The sequence below is a fragment of the Aythya marila genome (assembly GCF_965140915.1).
Source record: "Aythya marila genome assembly, chromosome: 5".
NCBI classification, from domain to species: Eukaryota; Metazoa; Chordata; class Aves; order Anseriformes; family Anatidae; genus Aythya; species Aythya marila.
Genome location: NC_139046.1, coordinates 12,929,969 through 12,943,239, shown reverse-complemented (window position 1 = coordinate 12,943,239; position 13,271 = coordinate 12,929,969). Strand labels below are relative to the sequence as shown.

General features: G+C 39.3%; 1 protein-coding gene across 1 annotated transcript in view; it reads right to left on the bottom strand.

The window, feature by feature from the left end:
- SETD3 (SET domain containing 3, actin N3(tau)-histidine methyltransferase) overlaps positions 1-13,271 on the bottom strand; it is a 58,005-nt gene that overhangs the window by 9,526 nt on the left and 35,208 nt on the right. Inside the window, exons 8-9 of the mRNA XM_082760456.1 lie at positions 6,041-6,099; positions 4,132-4,246 (exon numbers count right to left, since the gene is read on the bottom strand). Of these exons, the coding sequence (XP_082616582.1) occupies positions 4,132-4,246; positions 6,041-6,099 (174 nt within the window). The remainder of the gene's footprint in view (positions 1-4,131; positions 4,247-6,040; positions 6,100-13,271) is intronic.

The window sequence follows — 13,271 nt, the reverse complement described above, 5'->3', positions numbered from 1 at the left end:
GCAAGGTACTGACAGTTATATATTCTGTGTTTTATCCTACAACTACCAGCACATTTTTGATCCCTCAATGAAAATGGATTAGATAACTGTGGATCTTTAGGGGGTACAATTTTCAGAGAATTATAGTTTATTTGCAAATGACCCCTTTATCTGAAGGGGATACTGTTAAGATGCTAAAAGGACTTCTTTTTAGATGGTAGTAGGCAGTGGAAGAGGACAAATTTTCTTAAACCTGTACTTCTCCAAAACCTGAGTGTTTACACCAAAGTAAGCCTATCCTAAAAACGTAATACTTTTTAATTTTACTTTTTACTGATTATTATTATCGAAGATGTAGACACAGATGCAACCACAGGATGGAATGTCAGCTGCTGCACAATCAGAAAACAACTTTTATGGTAGGTATTCTGGATTTAGCCTTTACAGAGCTAGCTTACTGAAAAATATGCTGTGTCTGGGGAAAACCTAGAAGAAGCCAAAGATTCTCCCTCAGCCTTTCTAAATGAAAACATACTTGTTCGTAAGCTGACTTACATTTGATTTTAGCTATAATTCCCATTCTTGGATGTAGTTTACCCAAAGATAGAACTCGGTGGGTTATTTTGAGAGCCCAGCTGATGGTTTACATATTAATAGTTTTACGCTGCTTGCATAATCAAAGATGCATTCATAAGCCAAAACAATGCTTTCAAAGTGACCACAGGGAACTCATCTCAGATGCAGCAAATCCAAAATGGCAGCCGCAAGCTAGGGCGGCCTGGCCCTGCGGGACACTTGCACAACTGCACTACACGCAGATGCCACCACTTAAGACCTATTAAAAGGATTTGTGGTATGTTGAGATCAGAAGAGAACATTAGAGTCGTGCAATACGGTCTACTGCAAAAGACAGACTGTAACATTTCAACACAAATTCCTGCACATTCGTTATGCTGGACTGAACAATTCCTAATTAAGACCCATCGTTCAGGAGGTTATCCAACTTTGACCTGCAGGTTGCAACTGCTAGAGGATTTGCCCTCAAAACGTACCTTCCAAGTTCAAAAGCAGTCACCTTCTCAAAGACTGCAACTTACATTCAAAGAAAAGGAAACTTGACAGCACTTGACCTGTCCTGAATTTTTCTTAGTGTAAAGTCAATGAAATACTTTTGAACATAAGAACTTCCTTCCAGTCTCTTGAAATAACTGTGTAGAAGGAGAATTTCAAGGGTTGGAAGAATTACAGTATGTTAAAAGAAGAATTTGGTCAGTTTAAGCATGCTTCACTAGACTACCACTAGTTTTGGGGGGACTTATTTAACTTTTGTATCTTTTGGATGTGTTTTTTGTTTTAAAAACCACTTCTAAAAGGCTTTTCTATAAAGCTTAATGTCATGCCAGACTTATATTTCTTTCTTTTAATAGCAGTCATGTAAGAGAATTAACAGGGTGTTTACGTCTCTTCCCACATGATAGCTGACAAATTACATCCCTTCAGTTTTATTTCTGAGGCAGACCAATACATGAATTGCAAGTTGTGTATAAAGCATGCAGTACTCCTCTTGGTCAGTGATTACGGATGGACCCAGCCCAATAGGCAGAGTGCAGCTTATTTAAAGCTCTGGCAGAACTGGTAATCAACCTCTGACTGTCAAAATACAATCCCACTGAAGAATAACAATGAGAAATGCATGAAGACAACCATTTTGATATAGTTCTTAGAGGTAGGTTGATCTAATTAATACTGTCAGAAGGAAGAAAAAGCTGGATGGACCTGGCTCCAGTTAAAACCCAAAGAGCATTTTATTATCTAGCTTGGGCAAAGGGGCCCTGTGGAATACAGCAAGAAGAGGAATATGTAGTAGCTGATTGACTCAGGAAACATTTCTGTATATTTGGAAACGACTAGACAGTGGCACATCAACACCATCTCACATTTCTTACTTTTATATAATGGAAAACTGTTTACTTCATGTATTTTGAAGGGATGTGCTGCGATTAGCGCAGAACCCACCTTCATCCCACTGTGTAACAATGCTACTTAATAATATAAACTACGATACAGACAGTTACCTTAGCAGATTTTTCCCCAAATTTCTCATAATACAATGAAATTAACACACAACAAAAAGGCTTGATAACGGACTGAGAAAAGCTGCTAATGTTGCAGTTGTCTATCCTTCCTAAGCCTACAGACATTTCAAAGTAGCTTGAGTAGAAATATGAAACAAATGAGTAAAGTTTGTATATACATACAAATCATTTAAGCTTCCTTCCTCTCCCCACCTCCCCTCCTTTAGGATACACTTAAGCATAAAAAATTGCTTAGAGCCCTGATATACTACTGCACTAGCAGGTTTGGCTCCAGAGGCTGGCTCCATATCAAACCCATTGTTAAAGAGCATAATAAAAATAAAAATTACTTTATCAATTTAAATAGAAGTTTGAATGATTAAAACAACTTAACTAGCTGCTCTTTTAATATGGGCTACTTAATTTTTTCCCCCTCACAGAACCTTAATTCTCTTCCTCTTTCCCTTTAATCCCAACTTTGAAGGCATTCATTAAGAGTTGTCTAATAAATACAGGCAAGTCTCTGCAAAAGCATCAGAAAGAGAAGCCCAGCAGGAAAAGGGTACAGGAAGTACTGATGCTTGCAGCTAAGACATACTAGAGATACATATATTTCTGAATTATAAGCAATTTTCTTTGTATCAGAGACTCTTGTACAAGTTTTGTTAAGAAATCAAAGCTGAGATTGCAAAATAAATAGTAAAAGGCAAGAATCAGCATTAAAGAACAACATACAAAGGGAAAAAATAAACCAAACATGCGACTTTGTAACCTAGCTACTGCTATTGGTACAGTCATGGTAACAATAAATTAGCTAAGTGTAAAGAGAAAAACAACTTGTTTTATGTTTTGTTCATTTAAAGTAAGTTTTCCTATACTAACAATACTAACATGTGCTGTTGTCACAGAATGGATTGGGTTGGAAGGAACGTTTAAAGGCCATTCAGTTCCAACCCCCTGCCATGGGCAGGGACACCTCCCACTAGACCTGGCTGCCCAAAGCCCTGTCCATCCAGCCTGGCCTTAAAAACTTCCAGGGATGGGGCATTCACAGCTTCTCTGGGCAACCTATGCCAGTGCCTCACCACCTTATGAGTAAAGAATTTCTTCTGAATATCTAATCTAAATCTACCCTTTTCAGTTGGGCTAACACTCAGGTCAACTGTCCCACAAAAGGAGCAGATTACTTGAAATAGTATAGCCACATTCTCTGTTTACAGTAAGCAATATTATCTACTGGAAATATAATTTGAGGCTATAAATTTTGAAGCAGACGTGACACTGCCTAAATAACACTGAAAAACCATTCTCTTGCAGGTTTTTATTTCCTCACTTCAACGTTAACTAGCCTGTTAATGAAATCAAGACCTCATCCTCTGAACTAGCTCACTTAAGACAAAACGTCAGCAGGTCTGACTTTCTATATACATATGTCACCTTTTAAATGTTTAATATGCCCTAAAGTAGTATTTTTGCATTTTGTTTCTTTGATGTAGTAACAGATGTACTGTTTTTGTTGAACTAGGCTTTGTTCTTGTCATTGCTGTCTCCATAACAAGGCTCTTTGGGCATGCTTAGAAGAGCAGGCAGTATTTCTTAGTTGCAAATTTCTAACCACTTTCCCTAGTGGTAGCTACAAGAGGAAACCTCCATCATTGTCTGCTTTCATATTCTCAGTACAGATCTACCTTGTATTGTGAATCTTTGTCAGACCCGTCAGAAACAAAACTTCAAGTCAGAAAAATGGAAATATTCAAGCTTGTCTGGAAAAAAAGTATCATGTAGCTGAAAACTTTTAAAGGTCCATTATATGCACACAACACACAACTGTATGCAAGTATGCAATCACTTTTAAAGTTTTGTTTAGATGAAGAAGATTCTCACTGAAAAGCTACCATAAGACATTTAAGAAACTGACAAAGCTTTCTTTCAGCTATTAGTCTTCTAGGGCCATTCAGGAAGATGAAATAACTGTATTAAGAAGTGCAATGAAAAGTGTTATTAAACTGTTTGCTGCTGGTTGAACGGCTTAATACTTAAGCCATAAGCCTTTCAGCAACACTGAAGAAAACCTTACCAGTCCATTAGTATGATTACACATGTCCCATAGAGGTATTAGTGCCAATGTAACTCTGGAACCATCTTCTGTTGGAATCTGGTTCTGCCGTGTCATAACAGAAGAAACTGCCCATCTAGAAAAATTAAAAACAATAAAAACATTAGGTGGTCGATGCTGAAACATCAATATATGATTGCCTGCAAACCAGTCTGAAGCAGTCATTTACACCAGGAGTTTCCAAACTTAGTTTTCTTACACAACACAACGACTTATAACAGCAAGAGGTAACATGGGATAAATCAGCAGCTCCAGGGATTCCAAGACATGAACACAGACCCTGAATTTCCAAATCAGGATTGTGATCCCACGCCTCTTCTGCACTTTTTGCAACAGAATCGTATCTTCACACCTCCCAGACCTCAACCAGGACCCCCTCCCATGTCACCTTGCACTTCCTCAACCTTTTTCTGCACACATACCTCTCACCACATATCCCAGACCTGGGGTCAGCTATTTCTGCAGGCTTCAGAGTTCACAGCTACTGCGCAGCAGCAGTAGTTCTTATCTATGTGCAGGCTCTTGCAAGAGCCAGGTGGCATTTTCCTTCTGGCTCTCTAAAGAGCTCACACACTACCTGAACTGCAAGGCACTGTCATCTAGTGATGCAGGCATATTTTGGTAAGTGCTTCTCTTCAGTGCAGGAGCTTAGCTCAGTATCCGTAAATTTTCTACTCATCAGAATAAAGAAATGGAAAAAAAAAACATTCAGATACCCAGGTTAAAATAATAATTAAAAAGAGATAATTTAGTACTGACATAATTCAAAACCTTTCTAAGGCAGGTTAAGAAAATGAAATGCCAGGTACTTATTCAACTACAGGAATCCTCAGAAAAGCTTAATATTTCAATACTTTCTATACATTCCCAAATTTCCAATTTTATTTCGCTTCAGACAAAAATATTAAATGCGAGAAAGAAGAAATCTTAAAATTATTTTTTTCTTCTGGTGCTGTTCCTTTTTTCAAAAAGCACAATAAATATATGTAGTACGGCCAGAACGTAGTGAAATTTTTAACTCCCCAGACTCCACTGCTAGCAAGTATTTAGTATATAGAATTAGACTTTCAGAAAGATTTTTCCAGAAGGACTCCAGATTGCTTAGAAAGATACTGTCAACTTGAAGTTTACTTATCTTTTTTTTTTAAAATCATGTTAAAATTGTGGATAGTTCTGATATACAAACACCACTTGAAACATAACAGCAGCATAGTTCAGTATCTGGAAAATTTCAGTCAATTTCACATGCAAGTTGGCATGTTCCTCTGTGACCCTGGTAAGTGAAGTAGGCATGCTCTGGAAAACTCAGTTTCTTAGATTTACCCAGAAGCCTCTAATACGTCATGAACGCTTTTTATTTGTGCTATTTTAAACATTTAACAGAATTAAAGCTCTTACTATCTTAATTATTCTTATTTTTATCTTAATTATGTCACCCCCACAGCATCTCCAAGTGACACTCATGCTTCACATGCACAGCTTAAGCTCTCCAGTTCAACAGACACCGTAAATATTAGTTTCCACTACATGTTGGTAAAGCTTCTTAAAAAATAAAGTTATAAAAAAATCCCCAACCCCAAAAAACAAACCTCCTGCAACATGGACTGATTTTCTTAAAAAACAACAAATTACCGTACTAATCTCAGACTGTGTGTGCCAGTTGGCTAAATTAGCTGCTCATAATGACTATTCCTTTGTAACTATTAAAATCTGCATATTTATTTCACTTTCTTCTTCATTAAATATATTAGTATCAAATCCTACATTTAACATTTCAATAACAATAGGGTTTTCCCACCAATGAAGCATTTCGAAGGCCCCACAATCCACTAAAAAAAAAAATAAAAAAAAAATTAAGAGACAGACCAACCTGTAGTCATCGTAAGTGAAAGAATCCTTTAAGGGCAGTTTGCTGGCATTGGGATGGGTCTGGGAAATGCAAGTTTCCGAAAAGGTGAAAAGAGGAAGAAAACAGAAATCAGAAATCAGTCAGCAGAATTTCATTATTTAGCTGCCTAACAGATCCTAACAAGAGCCAAATGAAGCAGGAGGCGTCCAGCCGCGCTACAGAGGGATCATCATGCTATTATGCTCTCATACATCACTGTCAACTTAATTTGTTGTGCCCAGCAGCCGCCATAAATCTGTTTCTTCATATTTCAAGACTGGAACCCACAGACATCGTACAAAAATAAAAAATTTAAGGTGGACTGAGCATGCAAAGGTAAACCAAAACACAGCTCTTGGTGAAAGGGCAAGAGAAAGAAATCAGACAGAAAACACACATTTAGGTTTCACCAACTCTAACAATGTCCCCTGTGTTAGGATCTTGGGAAGGTGTTTCACAAATGCAATAAGAAAATGACAAAATTTGCATTTCTTCCCCTATGCCTTTAAACGCTTTATGCAGTACAAGTTGCGCTACACCTCAGAAATCAAACATTAAAAAATTTGAATAGCTTTAGTGAGAAACAGATGAGATCAGATTAGAACAGATTACCTGCATCAACCCATCTACACGCACTCCGCTCTAAAAGTGGAGCAATTGCACTTGAGAAAGCATACTGTAGTTGCCATTAACATGCAAAATACTTAGATTTGAAGAAGGCTTTAAGAAGCTGTAATGCCTGTTACTTTTCTGACAAATTAACTTATCTAAAGTTTCACAGATACAGGTAGCTTTCAGCCCACGCACACACGCTTTAGAATTTTGTCCCAGGTCACAAAATGGCAAACCCTAATCGCATAAATTTTAATCTCCAGGTCCAATTAGGTCTCCCAGACAAATTGAAGTAAATGATCAAACGGCTACTCCAAAAGATACAAATGACTTTTTGCATAGCCCTGTCTCTGACACCCCTAACCAGAAGCTCTGTGTAGCACGGTTTGCTCCTCGCGAGGCATTAGCATCACAAGTGCGCGGTAATTTATCATCTCTCGCTGTAATGTACTTGCTGGCACCGTGCGCAGGACAGTAGGGGATGAGGTAAAAGTGGCTCAAAACCGTAAATCAATTAGGAAACAAAAGCTCGCGCCCAGCGCGCAATTTTAGGCAAATTATATATCACAAAAGGCTGCCAGCGGGGCGGCAGGTCCCAGGTGCCCGCTCTCCCTCCAGCCCCCCGGTTAACCCTGCGGATGAGACCAGCCGCTCGCTCGTTTATTACTATTATTTTTAAAGCCCTCGCGTTTGCCCGAGCCCCGGAGGCGGCGGCAGAAAGCCCCCGGGCTCGGGGCCTGCCCGGGAAGGTGCCGCGGCCCCGCGGCCGGCCACAAGCGGCGGCCCCGTCGGGCTCGGGCCGGCAGCGCGGGCTGCCCCTGCCCCCTGCCGGCCGAATGGCGGAACGGCGCCCGGCCGCGGCCCGCTGAGGGGCGGCAGGCCGCGGCGACGCAGCAGGCTCTCGGGGGTCGTCGCCGCACTCTGATACTCTTAGCATAACGTATGTGCTGCCATATGCCGAATTTTGGAGGTCTTGGCGTAAAGTTTAAGTTTAAAATGAGGGTTTTAAGGAGGTCCCAGGCACGCAAAGGGACCCTCCTCTCTGCCCGCTCCCGCTCTCCTCCCTCTCCCTGAACTTTCAAAGAACTAAATTCTTTCACAAGCAGCGAAAGTACAAAGGCACTAACTACAGACTGACCACAAAGGGCTCAACAGTGCAAAAGTGATTTCTACTTCAAAGCAACCAAACACAAGGCACACGCAGCTCCTGGTCACGCTGCACAGGGTGTACCGGCCAACACGCTCAGCCCTGACTCGGAGCAAATACCGATAGTCATCTCCAAGGCAAAATCGGTATTAGATCTAATTGAATGATTTTTCTGTTCAAGACATCTCACGACTGCATATTGTGCCGAGGTTAATCGCTCACTTGACATAAATAGTCCTTCTGGAATGACCTGACTTGAACACGCAGCCCATGGGCACCCGTTCTGGGTGCCACCAAATGCTCTGCATCCCTCCCCTTTTTTAAGTCCATGAAACTCAGGGACTGCCCATATATTGGGACAGTCCAGACATAATTCATAAAAAAAACACTAGTAAATTATGATCAGGGATAAAATCAATGGTCTTATAATAAAAAACACAAGCCATAATAAAATCCTGGCATACATAATTACCATATTTATAGCATGCTGTGGTACAATATACTAGCAGCTATTTAAAAGTTAAGATGCTCTAAGATCAGCAGATTTGATCACGTTAGATTTCTGACTTGGACTATGTTAGTACATAACTTAAAAACCCTATAGATTACAAGAATCTGAAGACACACAAAAAAGAACAATATTCTGATTAAAAAATTGATTTAGTATGCAGCTTCTCTTTATAGTCCCTTGGTAAAAATGAAATCTCCCTAACAAACACTTAATAAAACCTGTCAATATATCTAGAAAGAAAAATGACACAAATGCATTAAGTATTAAATACCCTTGAAAAAAGTCACATATTCCATGAATTTTTGATGTACTATCTTGACATTAATGTAAAACCTTGATATTTATAATTGACAGATATTTAATAAAGTATAGAAGATGTCTGCTGCATAGCATGCAAATTGCTCAGGCTGATCAAAAAAGATATAGATGTATTTAAACTAAACAAACACTTAATACATAAAAAATATTAGATCTAGCTTTTAGAGGTTTACATGGCTGGATCTCTACATATTATCTATGAAACGTGACATTATCCACTACATGAACCCTAATTTTAACTTACTACAGCTGTATGAAGTAGTTCAGAAAGTTGGGAGGGGAAAAGCTTTAAATAAAAAATGGGAACATGAAAATGTGAATATATTCATTTAGATGCAGGTCCTGACATTCTACTGAAAGAGTTATTATAAAGAACAAATACCATCTATTTAGTTACCCTTTCTGTGAAAATATTGTCAGAGCTGGCAATCAGGGTGATGACCACTGCAAAAACAAATAGTAGCATGCTGAATTTCATTTTCCTCCTGATGCTGCTATTCCTAAAAAAAATAAAAAAATAAAAAAAATTGCTTCTTCCCTTTCAGCATTCCAAGCTTTCTTTGAGACATTTGGAGGATATCTCAAAATAACCAGAAATATTAAAAAGTAACAGTGATTGCTGCCAGATTGTCTGCAGCCACTGTGGAAAGAGACAGACTGTTATTCTAGTCACCTAAAACACTATCAGACTAGAAGCCAGTTACGCAGTATGGCAACCGGATAAAGGGAGGAAAAAAAATCCCCAACAACAAGAAAAAAGACTTTTAAATATTTTCCTTTCTGGGAAGCAGTGATATCCAAGGGCCCACATCTCATGTTCAGTGTCATGAAAGAAACTGCAACTCCTGATGCCCTCAGAGACGCCTTCACGCTAATTATTTCTTCACCATGTTTTTGGATAAACTTTACAAGATTAATGATTCTCAAATCTCAACCTAGGTGCTAGGTCACTCCTCCACTTTTGAGAAGACTTATTTTTATTTGGACAGGATGAAGGATTCGATGTGGAAAGGGTGGGTGCCTTTCAAGCTGAGAAGCTATCACTTCTGCTATGCAGCTTACGAGGGCATTAGCCTCCCGTACAAGAATGAGCAGACCATTAGAGGCTACTACTCCTTACTCCATTCAGTCATGAAATGCCAGAGCTCATTTATCAGAGCTCCTACCCTCAACAAAGGCACTTCCATTAAAACAAGCTTAATATCTGCTTGTTTACTGAGTGATGCAAAGTACAAGTCCTATTACTGTAACATGCAATAAAATTTCTGGGTAAAAGTTAGAGTTTACGTAGTGTTAAATTTGTGTTCATACGTACAATACTAGATGTGCTGGGAAGAACGTATTTTGGTGTAACGTCATGTTGGACAGCATACTTCTTTGTACTATTATTACCATTGTATCCCCCAAGTAAGAAAAAAATGAATTGCTGGATGTGATCAAAGGTAGTGTTTTGGTTTTTTGTTTGTTTGTTTTTGAAAAGACATCTCTAAATTGAGGTAAGCTGGCTATCTGAGTCACCTGCTACTCCACTGTAATATGTAACTAAAAAAAGTCCTTGCTTAAACCACTTTGCGTCCCATTTTTCTGCTTTCTAACTCAACGCTATACACATGCCTCAGGTTGTGGCAGACCCATTTGTTGGTTTAGCGTGTTTGTAGACGCAGAGATGGCTGGATTTCTGTGAAGAATATTTCAAGTACTCACAAGTCCAAGGAAAAGTAGTGGGCAATCTCCACATCAATATTACTAAATCAGATTTCAATATTCTCAAAAACCTCTTGTGTACCGCTGAAGTAGAGAGAGCTCCATTTCTATCTTGGGAAAGCATCATACCAAGTGCTGGGATTATATTGAGGCCATCACTCCCCACCTCTGCAACCCCAACCCCCAAAACACTAAGGGTACTTGAAACAAATTTAAAGCCAAAACCAGCTTAAGCTTCCACCTTGTTAACTTCCACTCCTTTGAACATGAAGCCCAAGGGTTTGTTCCTTTTGACCAAACAATTTTTTTCCTCCCCCTCTTTGCAGCTTCCCCCCTCTTTCCAATGTACTCATTAACATGTGGAGATTTCGTTATGAGTCTTGTTGGATGCTACTTGATGGTTTCAGGCCAATGTGTAGGTGTATGAAAACACAAACACACCGCACACACACTTTCAAGGCCAGAAGCAGGAAGATCTGTCAGCGTTTGCTGGTAACTGTCCCTTTCCTAGCTCTTGAAATCCTTTGAAGCAGCAGCCTTGAAGAGAAACTCCTCTCTGTGGAGCCGCTGAGGCTTTAACTGCCCTAAAGCGAAGTAAAATAAAGAATTCAGAATGGAGGATCCTAGTGATCTACAGGGACACAAGAATTCTCTTTTTCCATTGGACATATGCTGCCTAACCTAACGAGGGAAAGCCAGTTCACCATACAGGACAGGAGAAATAAAACAAAGATTTTACTTTGTAATAACATCTTATAACTACAGAGGTATGCTTTGGATTTTTCAAACAGCGTGATTCATTAGGCACAAGGAATTACATCCACAAACGTATGTTGCTACATGGGTTTGCTAATGGAAGGCAGATCATCCTGCTTCGCAAAACCTAATCTTAAAATTAAAGATGTGCTACAGAATTGAAACTTATTAAATCTAAATAACATTCTTGCTTATTCTTTATGTCAGCAATTTTTATTTACTTTCTGCCAATATACACAAGAAAGCACTGTTCCACACTATTATGGGATTCGTGTAGCGGAAGCAGACTGGAATGACTCCTCCTGGTGCAATGGAATTTAACTGCACAATCCATTTTTTTTTTGTACCTTCTACCTGCAAAAATTGTATTTAGTCAATGAGACCTCAGTGGCATTAACAGATAGCTTACATCACAGCAAAAGCTACTACCACTAGGGGCTGAAGGACTGACAGCCCACCGCATATGCGAAGTGGACATTACCTTTTGGCTGATGGAACATGCAGTAAGCATCTTCAACCAACTGCAAACCAGTATCCTGCCCGCAAACCTGTCACCTCCTTTATTAAATGGAGGAGGGAAAGTGACTCACTTTAAAGTGCACTTCTTGATCACTCTGTTTACAGGATATTTCTTTATCCAGAATTTTACTTTCCCCCAGAAAAGAAGCCACTCAGATACAACACAATTGAGTGACCAAGTTTTCTGTACCTTTTCCTGTCCTCACAAAATCATTTAGAGCTGAATGCAGCCCCACTAGCGGCTGAAGGAATGAAGGAGGAAAGGATGAGTGCTGAGACTGGATATGTTTTGCAATGAGGCAGCCCCCTAGCTGCTGCCCTGTCCCAGTTCACATTACAGAAGGATGCACCAGGTCCGATCTCCTTTGGTTCCATCCACTCATGAAATACTAATTCAGTGTTGATGTTGAGCCTCAGATTGAGGGATTTTGTCAGTAGTTCTTCATGCAACTACAGTAAGACAACTACAGACCTTTGTGAGGAAACCCTTTACTCTGCCTGCGTACTGGGATATATCATATACTCTTTAGGTTCCTCCTGAGTTCCAAGGTTTACTTTACTCCTTCTCTTTAGTGCAACATGATGCTTCATGCACAAATTCATCACAAAACCCCGCTATTAATTCAGGGAATCAAAAACCACAAATAAAGTGCTGTATGGAAAGCCTAAAATGAAGTGCTTTAAGAAGACATGGACACTGCTTCCTGTTCACAACCGCTCCCCTTCTAAAGAGTTTCCTAACAAGCGTTGATATTACACAATACGGCCAACGCTCTGCTCCCTGTGAATCAACTCAAGTTTACAGACAAATCCTACTGGGTGCCACTTGGTGGAAGCTTGGATCATGATGATCTTGTAACTGAGGTACTGCACCGCAGGAGTGACACTTCATATGGGGCAGGATGAGTCCTGCAGCCAGATGTACAGGGACTGCGGTGCACACACGCAAAGCTAAAAACTTATCACTTCCTCTTCAACTCACATTCAAGTGATCGTACAAGAAAATAAACTTTGGCTTACTTAGCAACATATCAATCTCCTACTGTGTGGAGTATTAGCACTGAGTCTGACTGAAGAGGATAATCCACTTTGTAATTTAGTTAAATTACTAATTTTAACAAAGATAAGTCCCCCGTATAATTTTGCAGTGCTTAAAGAATACATCCTTTGAGTATTCCATTCTAAGAAACATCAGCTTGTTATCATATTTTAAATTTATGGAACATTTGTAACTGCTGTTATATCAGGAAAAATATTAAATCTGCACAATAAGTAGAAACTTTATATGAAAAAGTATACTTCTAAGTGCGTGATGATCTCTTGGTGTCTACTGAGGCACTCACATTCACAAAAGACACAGACAACATCTCTGGGGATAAACTCAACTGCCCCAGAAAGTGCAACTCAGTTAAAAAATAAAAATAAAAGCAAATAATAGAAAAGCAAACAGACAAACCAAAAAAGCTCTCCATGCTATAGGCTGTAAAAACAGATGCTTATCTGCATTCTCAACCACGAGGGTGGTTGAGAACCCTATCTTAAAAAAAAAAAAGAAAAAAGAATAAAGCCTTTAAAGACCGTAAGACTAACAAGAGAATGTATTATTCCTCCCAAATGTGGTTTAAACTGTGCAGAAACAAATTTTG